The 10872-nt window shown below is 30.3% G+C and overlaps 1 protein-coding gene across 2 annotated transcripts in view; it reads left to right on the top strand.

Annotated features, from left to right (window-relative positions):
* Positions 1 to 2115: 2115 nt before the first annotated feature.
* Positions 2116 to 10872, top strand: part of LOC119611529 (inhibitory POU protein) — a 61452-nt gene continuing 52695 nt past the window's right edge. Inside the window, exon 1 of one of the 2 annotated variants that reach the window (XM_037967145.1) lies at positions 2116 to 3087. In XM_037967145.1, the coding sequence (XP_037823073.1) occupies positions 2962 to 3087 (126 nt within the window). In that variant the 5' untranslated portion in view covers positions 2116 to 2961. The remainder of the gene's footprint in view (positions 3088 to 10872) is intronic. The other variant, XM_037967151.1, reaches the window with a different exon arrangement.

Below are 10872 nucleotides of genomic sequence, written 5' to 3'. Positions count from 1 at the left end.
TAAAAAATTAGGTCCTATCACTACGCGCTAGCCAGTAACGGACCTAACTAACCAAAAATTCAATATATTTATACCCTACACCACTATAGTGGGGATGGTATTATGCTTTGTGCTGATGATTGTAACACCCAAAAATATTGGTCCTACCTATTGGTCCCACCTTAAAGTATACCAATCGGCTCAGAATCACTTTCTGAGTCGATTTAGCTTTTGGGCTCATAATTATGTTAAATGTTCTATTATGTCAGCGAAACTTAGTTTCATTGAAATTTAAAGGACACTGCCAATTTTTGTAATGATCGGGCTTATTTGACCCTAGCCCAAACTTGAAGGTCAAAATTCACTTATAAACACTAATAACACGATTTAATTCTACATAAATAACTTTAAAGTAGACGTAAATTCCTCTACCAAAATTTATAAAGATAGGCCCATATTTACTTCTACCCCCATTTGAGCCCTTCTGTAAAAAATTTCTTTTATGTCATTTTTAACATACTAACTTAGGTAGAGTATCATATGTCCGATTATACTTTCCTAATTGTTAATATACAAGTTTGGGTACTAAATTTGGAAGAGGTCCTATATATGTATACTTTTTCTCCTCGTAAATGTCGTCGGACACTTGTTTATATCGAAAATTTTCGATTTTATATTAAAAGTAAAAATCTTGTTTAGAGAACTTCAGGGCATTTGCCACGGAATTGCTAGGAAAAAAGTGATATACTCGACGTACTTTTTTATACTCTATGTGGAATGGATAGGATCGATTTGAAATTTAAAATTTTTTTTTTAAATTTACATATAGGTAATTTCGTGTCAAGTGACCCAACTTTTAAAACCGATATAGATTTTTTGAGTTGGATCACTTGACTTTTATATCGCAAATAAATTAGAAAATGTTTTTGCGTTTTCCATGTTGAAATAGTTTTTAGGCAGAATATCTTAGTAACAAACATTTGAAAATATGAACTGCCCCGATAATAACTAGTTCATATTATAGAGAGTTCACTGTAGTTACATTGTAAAAAAAATATAAAAAAGGACCTGCTTATTTATTCGTCCAGCTTATCCAATATTGAATTCGATGAAAACATAAGCAACTTACATTATGAGGCCGCCCTAATGTACATACATACACACATACATATGTATGTGTGAAAAACAAAAAATTATTAAAAGTGAAAACGATGTTACTTAATATATCCTTTATATTACGTTTGCTTCTATATTAAGAAGTTTTAAAGATTAAAAAAATTTTAACGTTTTTTGTCTTAATTAACTTCTGTAATAAACAGAAGTTCGCAATAGTTTATATCATTTGTATTTTAGTTCTACAACATGCACAACGTATAAATTAGACAAATTTAGGACATTTTAAAGGCAAACTATATCTTTTATAAAGGAGTTAAATGAATTACTGCATCAACCCCTTTGATAAGAAACCCTGTGTGTGTGTTAATTAAACAGCTTTAAATTATTTATTAACTATTCATTGGCATAACTTGTTTTGTCACAAAATTCACAATAAAAAAAAACTAAACTAAATGAAAACTTTGTATATTCCAGATTCTCCAAAATGTTTTTAAAAAATATTTATATCGAGCTCTTCTCAGCCTTTTCACGACGGCCGTGTGTATATGTATGTGCAGGCAGCAGCAGGATTGCTGTTATGGTGAATATTGTCTGTCTAAGGCAACTGTTGGAAATGTAAGCCTGAAATGTTATACCGTACCAACTATGGACCTGCGCAATGTTACTACACACATTCACTCTCTCCTTCTCTATGACAGATTCTAGAAAATAGAGCTTTTGCTGCTCTTGTGATAAAACTTTATAGCGTTTGTTATACATAATAGAAAAGCTTTAATAGTTAATCGCACTCAACCACCCTCTTACTCCTTATTCCGGCGAAGGAGCCAAATCTTAAATGAACCAATGACAAGTGAGTCAAAGGCAACGAAAAGTACTTGACGTATTTCTCGGCCATTTTTGAAGGGTGGTTCTTATGGCAGAACACGCCTCTCATAAATTATGGAAACATGTCCTCCCCAAAATAAACTGGAGTTAGTAAAACTCATCATAGAATTCTTTATCACACGGTTGTTGTCTAGCTGTGAAATCTGTTCGGGTCCGTTTAGTTTAAACAATAGCAGAGATACTTACTTCAACAATTCGTGAGCCAAATACTACTTGAGATAAAATAATATAATAATACATAATTATACCCATAACAGTGCGTGTTAAAGTTAAACTCAACTATCTATCTATCCAACTAACTAACTAACTTATCAACCAGCCAGCCAGTCATTCAGTCAGTCAGTCAACCAAACAAACAACCAAATAACCAACCTACTTTATAATTTATAAATCCTATTTGTAATTCATAGTTTATTAGTATTTGTTATTTGCATTATCAATTGTGATCAATTTATAATAATTAAAGTTTAATATACAAATGATTTCGATTAGATCTAAATCAAAATAACTATACAAACTATACACACGTACTCTAACTACTATATCGCTCTAAAACAAACACACACACACGTGCGAATTACTCGTAAATCAAATTTAAAATTCGATTGCAACAACGACAACGATAACAATTCGCAATTACAATTACAATTCGCATACGTTTCTTTCGTCCGATAATTGTGCATTAATAAATATAAGAAAGTAAATTCAGTGTGCAATAAAATTAAAAAAAATATATATATAAAACAAAAAAATAAATTAATAAAAAGCAACAATAAAGTTGCAAAAATAAGCAAATAATTACAATCCATTTGAAGGAAATATTAATTAATTTGATTTTAGTTTTTTTGTATTCAGTTTGTGTCCTGCTTAAAAGCAGGATTTGTGTTTAAATTTTAATTAAAGTGCTTCAAAATTTATTCGCCAACGACTTTTGACGCCTCAAGGGCGTTCAAATTGGAGGAAGATTTTGTGGGTGGCTGCATGACCATGTCGATGTATTCATCGACGGATAAAATGAAAATGTCAGCACCCAGTTGTTTTCCAGGTCGATATAGTCCATCATATCGAAGTTCAGAACAAATGAGGAGATGTATGCCAAATCCTTCGGTAAGTACTTGCAAAACGGTCTCCTCCTGTTTTTTGTTTTATCAAATTATTTCTTTATAATTTTATGGTATAACGGAATAGAAAATCCAAAAATTTGGACGAAATGTCAATCCTATATCAGCGACGGCAATCATATCGAACATTATAGTTTTAATGATATTAAACTCACTGTTTGAATATATTCATTTAAAATGCAAAATCATTTCAATACTTTTAGAAACGAGAGAAAAAAATTAAATTTTATAAAAAGAATTACGCCAATTGTATTACTAATTAAAAAAGATATATACAATTTAAAAAATTCCATTACATTAATATACTACATATGTATGTAGTACATTAGAAGTGTCAAAAAATATCGATTTTGCTCAGGATCATATTTGGTTTATTAGTATCTGATGTAAATATTTGGTTAAATTGGATAACGGGAACCCGATCCAGAAATTGATTGGAGAGTGTGAAATTGCATAAATACTTAATAGGACTTTCTTCTCCTTACCATTATTAAAAAGGTATTAAATGTCACGATAAATAAGGTATGCGCTAAAGATGAAAGTACACAACACGCGTTGTACGCGTGAAATAGTGTATTTTCATTTAACAAGTTACACAATGTAATTTGTAACGCGTCTACCGCGAAAAGTTTAGCAACTTCGAACTTTTGACGCATCGGCAGCTGATCAAGGTTGTATTTTGTTTTGTGTAGAATAAGAATAAACTCAAATGAAATAAACTTCACCAATAATGAAAGAAAAATATTAAAAAATAAACAAAAACTTTTGATTTTTAAAACAGTAATAGTATTAAAAAACATTAAAAGAAAGATCAAAATGACGCGTGGTGTGTAACTTGCAGCTTGTAAAGCGCGAAAAGTTTGAAAAGCGTAAAACGCGTTGCCGCCTCAACGCGTGTTGTGTACTTCCACCTTAGCGAGATATTGGCGGTCAAAGGTCACAAAAATCTGTTTTCAAATATATAGCTTATTATGCGTCGTATGCATTTTGATGCCATTATAATTATATTTCCTATATTTAATTAAAATTAAAAACTACGTTGACATATATAGTGCATTATTTTTTCATTACAATATTTTCAAATCTTAAGACTCTCATTTCGTAAATCCCCTGCGTTAACCATGCACCGCCGGCGTGTTCCATCGATATTACAATGTAATAATGTATGGAATATCTTCAGCTGTACGAAGAACCAATTCTTGATAAAACAAGTTTGTGGATATAAGTTTTTTCGTATTATCAATATCAAAACATACCACATGTTAAGGAATATGATATTATTTTTTCGCGATCGTGAAAAAAGTTCCCGCACTAAAGACTCTGAAGTTTTGTATAAATTTTACTTTTTCTATATGAGAAAAATAAATATGTTTGCCAACATTTTTGCATTTGTATTATAGAAAATAGTATACTTTTTTAGTAAAATAATTTTTGGAAAATAACGAACGAAAGCATGTGTACTCGCGATGTGAGCTCGACGGATTTCGGGAAAATCGCTTTTTTTAACATTTAAGAGAATACGTATTAACTCTTTACTAATGTACATTTTAAATAAAGTATTTTCAGAGTATTATAGTCCAGATAATATAAAATATACATATATGCGATGGTTTATTACAATCGGACATTCATAACCCATAAATTGTGGAGTTCAAAGGACAAATTTTGCAGTATTTGGGAATTTTTAGTGTACCATATCGAAATAATACTTATTTGTCGGCCTTATTTACCAAAAATTACTGTAATTTATCGTATATAATCCGATATTTAAAATAGAGTGAAAAAAGATTAACCCTTTAAGGCACTTGGGAACAATTTAACACCAAAGTTCAAAAATTCGAAAAAACACTATTTAAATAATGCTCTATATAATTAGAGGAATAACAGAAATAAAACAAAAAATTCTATATTAAGTATAAAAAATTGTACTTTAAACCTTAAACCTTAAAAAAGGACATTTTATCCTTTGATCCAGCTTGTTAAATATTGACGTCATTAACAGCCAAGACCCGGTAAAATTAATGTGGATAAATTTATTACTAAATTCTATTGTAGCATAAAAAATACATATATAAGGTTTTCGGAACCTAGTATGGGAGCTATGAAATATAAAAGCTATCTATATTCAGTCAAATTCTGTATCTATATCGTTATTGAGTAATAAGTAATGTGTGTATAAGTGATTTTCGGGGACTTTGTATGGGAGCTACGACCAATTATGAACCGATCGTGAAACAAATCTTGAAATAACATTTTTGTATAAGGATATCATTATTGGGTAATGAGTAATATAGAACGTTTATGTGATTTTCTGAAGGGGACCTTGTATGGGAGCTATGGCTAATTATGGACCGAACCAGAATTTTTTTCTCTGAATGAATTATACTGACATAAAACTTTAATTTGTAAAATTTTGTGAAGATATCGATATTCGAACGTAAATTATTAACAATAAACTCATTTTCCGGGAATATATACATTTGTATGGGAAGTATATGAAATTGTGGACCGATTCCGCCAATTTTTAACAGGAATAAAGTTCCGATATAGAAACAAATGTGTGATGATTTTCATGGAGTTATATTGCACAGATTTGACGGACGGACATAGCTCAGAATTTTATAAGATCCAAGAATATATGTACATATGTATATACTTTGTTGGGTCAGAATTTTATCGCGATACTAGTGTTTATAAGTAAATTATTATACCCTTCATCTTGAGAAGGGTATATATAAGTTTGTCATTCCGTTTGTAATTTCCACAACGCCGATAATCGCACGGTTATCATATCGCATACGTTTTGAAAATTGCAAAAATTAATTTAAGTATGTGATGGAGTTCGCGCGTTTTCTTTGCGTTTAGTAATTTTTTTAAGTCGTTTTCGAAAATCGTCAATACAAACAAAAACAATTGAAAAAGTTATGAGAAAAATCCAAGAAATAATGAAACATATGTTTTGTGCCACAAAATAAAAAGGAAAATCGTCAATACAAAAGATAACAATAAAAAATTATGAATTTATTAACGTGTATTTCGCAGGTGTTTACTACACGAATGTCAAAACAGAACTGACATTAGGGGCCTCGCAAAATTTATAGCGTTTTCTGATAGGAGGATTACTTTTGCGCCACCTGTTAGAAGAAAACATGTCTGATTTAATTTTTAAATCATTTGATTAGCTTTTAAAATTGCAGATTAAGCAAAAATCATTAGTTCATTTTAATAAATGTTTGTGATTTCGAATAGCCAAACTTCTTGCGATTGCGATCCATAGCACACATATTTTTTCCGATTTGATTTCACAATCGACAATGTTAGGCGAAATGCGGTTATCATCACATGGGCGTTATTATTTCCTTTAAATCTAGCAATAAACTTGTTTTAAAATTAATAAAATTGAAAAAATATTTGAAAAATTTTGAATATTTTTTTCTATTTTACATAATGGGGAACACAGAAAAAAATATGCACAGTTTTTTTAAAAATCGTTTGTTTAAATTTAATTTAGATTTTTATAAATATTTTTATTTGGTTTTTAAACGAATTTGTTTGATTTTAACACAGAAAGAAAATATTTTCTAACAAGCGCTTCAATGAAATAAATCTGATTTTCAATAAATATTTTTACTGATTCAATAAATGTTTTTGTTTGAGTTTTGTTTTGGAATATGGAATACAACAATTAAACAAGTTTTGGAATGTACTAAAATGTATTGACATACATAAGGGCAATTTTGTGTTAAGTGACCCAATAGTACCATGGTTAGTACTATTGGTAGTAGGTCAGACACACATTTTCAGATCTATCGTTCAAGAACTGCAGGACTTAGGGGGGTCAAAGTTGGACTTTTTGGTAATTTTTTAAATGAGTGTAACTTTTCACCTATTGGTCCTAGCAAAAATTGTTCAAAGGAGTTCAGATAGCTATTTCTTCATTGATTTCAAAAAACTCCTTTTTTTGTTTTGCGCAATGAAAGCTTATACAATTTCCTTTCCATAGGCCCATAATGGGGTGCGAGTGGGATATCTATGAAAAAAAATTTTACATCAATAATAAGATTTTTTCAATATTTGGCACTTCATTTTCCCCTATTTCTTTTTAAATGGACGTTTTTGTTGTTTTTTCTCAAAAGAAAGCTTAGGCCATTTCTTTTATGACCAAATCCAATAAAATATGTTTGTGTCGAATTTCATTGCTATAAAGATATTTTAAGACAGTAATGAGCTTTGAAGGATTTTTTTTTTTTTTGGAAGTGAACCTAATATGGGAGGTAAGGTCAATTATGGACCAATTCTCATACAATTTTAAAGTAAAATTTAGGTTCCTATAAAACTTGTTTTTGTCGAATTTCATTGCTATACAGATACTTATTTTTAAGCCTGTAACGAGCGCTAATGTAATTATTTGAAGGGGACCTTATATGATAGGTAAGGTCAGTTATGGACCGATTGTCAGAAAATTTGGTCTAGGTTCCTATAAAAATATTTTGTGTTAAATTTCATTGTTTTACTAGTATTTTTAGTTCAATTATCAGTATTTTAGAACCTTTTACGGAGGCTAGGGTCGTATATGACCCGATGTCTGCCATAGTATACAGTAAAATTTCTAGGTGCATATGAATCGATCCTCATAAAATTCGGTAAATAGATTTTTGCTCGTAAGAAACTTACTTATATTTAATTTCAGCGCTAGACTCTTATTTTTAAGCCAGTAAATGGGCAGTGTTTAAAAAACTAGACTACAAGTACCTGTAGTAACGAAAAATAACTACTTTTATAGTTAGAAAATGTTCAAAAACTAGCAGCAAATCATTTACTATTACTACTGCTACCTTTAGATTTTGGTAGCAGTAGTTATAGATAAAAAATAAAAAGTTTGATAGCAGTAGTACAGTCATTGGTATTTAAATGTTTCAATGTAGCAGTTGAATACTTCAAATAGTAGCAGTAAATATTTTCCTGAAGTAGCAATAAACGATATTATATTTTTCAACAATAAAAAATTTGGTAGCAACTGCTACCTAAATAAAGTAGCAATGCTACCAAAATTTTGGTAGCATAAAAAAATCATTAAATTACGAAAAAAAATTACGACATTCAGAAAAAAGGCACAAGCAGCGGGGAAAAATGCTAGGACTTCGATTCGTGGGCCTTTTAAAGACATATTTACATATTATGAAGGTTCTTCATTGCCTTTTCACAAAAGATGTTCTAGGAGGACTTTGTTTCCTCTACTAAAAGGATTGATGCACATTTATCAAAAAAATTCTATTATGTATCAAATTTTGAATGAAAATTTGCTTTATACAATTTTTATAAGTTCTAATGTATAATTATTAATGTAATTTCCTATAAGGCCATTTTACAAATCCTTCGACTGAAAATCTTCTAAAAAGCCTTTTTAAGTAAGCATGTAAAATTGAAACGATTTTGCAATGTACTTGTGTCTATAGAAAAATGCCCTTAGTAAGGCCCCTATACTGAATCTTTTTCCCGTTGGGATATGTTTATTTGTTAGTTTATTTTTTTTTGTCGAAGTTTTTTGTTTTATTCTATTGCTACTTCAATAATTTGGTAGCAATAGAACGATCAACTAGTAGCAAATATTTCTATTGCTACTTATCAAAAGTAGCAATAAAATTATTTATATTTTTAAGCTACTACCATGGTGTAAGTAATAGAATGGTGTAAGAATAGAATAGAATTTGCCGTTATGTCATTATGATTAATCATTTGACAATAAAGGATATTTGAAATTTATTAGGAAAATAAAGCTACCATATTCTTGAATAGCAATCCCACTTTTGGTTATACATACTTGTTTCAAACTGAAAACAAATATTTTTATTTCAAATAAAAAAATTGAATAGAAAAATATTTTAGTCAAAATGAGCTGCCTTTTTCCGGACTGCGAGAGCACAAAGCACCATTCCAAATCTATGAACATCAAGTTCTTTAGAATTCCTACACTGCCGTATATGCGCAAAGAGTGGCTAAAGGTACATTGGGGAGAATCCATGTGAAAGCGGACATATATATATATAATAATATGTTCCACATATATTTGAGTGAAAACTCATTTCAATGTAAAAAATCGGCGATGGTAAATCCGAATATAGCAGTTTTCTATCCGTTTTGATATGGATTTTCCCATTGTTAAATTTTAAGAACGTTGTCCCATTTGTATTTGTAATAATTTGAAGGCATGTAATGTCCAAGAAGACGGTTTACCAAAGGACCCATTGGTTTGCTCCTTACATTTTTCGAAGCAAAATTTAAAAATTAGTGAGAAGAATGTCCGGTTAAGTAGAAATGCGGTACCAATGTCCCAATATAAGTATAACATCAACAGAAATGCAAGTAAGAGTATAGTTGATGATATGTTCTTATATGTGTACTTGAACGCATACTCAGGCAGAAGGATATTGGTATGAAGAATTGGTACAACATCTAACTGTAAGATTAGCAAGTACTACACGAACGCAGTTTAATTTATCTTATCATTATACAATACTCTTTCAAAATATCATAATCTACTAACTAACTAAATTAATTAAACCCACAATTTTTGATTAACAAGTCATATTAAATATTTTCAGTGAATACAATAATAAAGACCAATATGTTGAGGAATATTTAGATTAGAATCTTGATGAAGTGAATGAATTTATGAATGGGTGGGTTAAGTACATATGTATATGAATATATTTTGTTAATATATGTAATAAATTATAAATTTAGAAGTGATTTAAAAACTACCGGCATCTCTAGCAAAGAAAATACTGTGAAAACACTACGTAGATGGTCCTCAATTCCTCCTGAAGAGAAATTATGCATTATTTCCTTCAATGAACTGAAGTGTAGAGAAGAATGGTCTTATGAACGAAAAGATGATGTAGTTGTTGAACCAAAAAGAATGGTCCAAGTCGATATGGTGAGAGGAATTCGCGGTAATTGGAAACAACCGGTTTTTTATAACTTCAATTGTAAAATGACTGAAGCCAGCTTTACAGTAGTTGCCGCAGTTCGCGATCTTGGACCAGCAAATCAGCAGCTTTGGAGGTCGTATCGGTGCAAAAGCCATTTTTAATCAGCCCTGTGATAAAAATAAAATAATTTTTGTTTTTGCCGACGTTCCTCATTTAATAAAACTTTTAAGGAACCATTTTGTTGATAACGGGTTTTATTTTAAAAACGAAAATCTTAAAAAATCTATTTTTGAGGAACCCATGACGTTATGCCGTTCTGATTTAAACATTATTAAAACATTGTCCCCAGAAATACTAAACGTAAAAGGTGCTGGTATGTATAGACTTGAAAATACTCCTCGTTGTTTAATAGCAAGACAAAAAGGTAAACTTGCCACTAAACTGTTTTCCATACAGTATCAACAGCATTAAAACATTGTGTAGAAATGGGCCTGTGTAGGGATGCCAATAGCTTTATGCATTGTTCCGAATTGTTTGAAATTATAAATAATTGGTTTGACATATTTAATGCAAGAGTTCCAATTAAGAACTCACGCGCTATTAGCAAAGCATACTGTTTAAGTATTTGTGAAGGCTGCACGAAATTTGTTTCCAAGTCGCATTTCGGGAAATCTACTTTCATATTGACCGCTAAACTCAACCAAGATTGTATAGAAAACTTTTTTAGTGAATCCGAGCCAAAGGCGGTTTACACGATCATCCATCGCCATTGGAATTCAAATATATAGGTCGTATATTTTGGGTAAGAAAACAAGTTTATAGAATTAAACTCCTTTATC

This window comes from Lucilia sericata, unplaced genomic scaffold (assembly GCF_015586225.1).
Source record: "Lucilia sericata isolate MDLA Ls3-8-SP2 unplaced genomic scaffold, ASM1558622v1 Contig000031F_arrow, whole genome shotgun sequence".
NCBI classification, from domain to species: domain Eukaryota; kingdom Metazoa; phylum Arthropoda; class Insecta; order Diptera; family Calliphoridae; genus Lucilia; species Lucilia sericata.
Note: the sequence above shows the minus strand (reverse complement) of the source record. Positions and strands in the feature narration are given on the sequence as shown.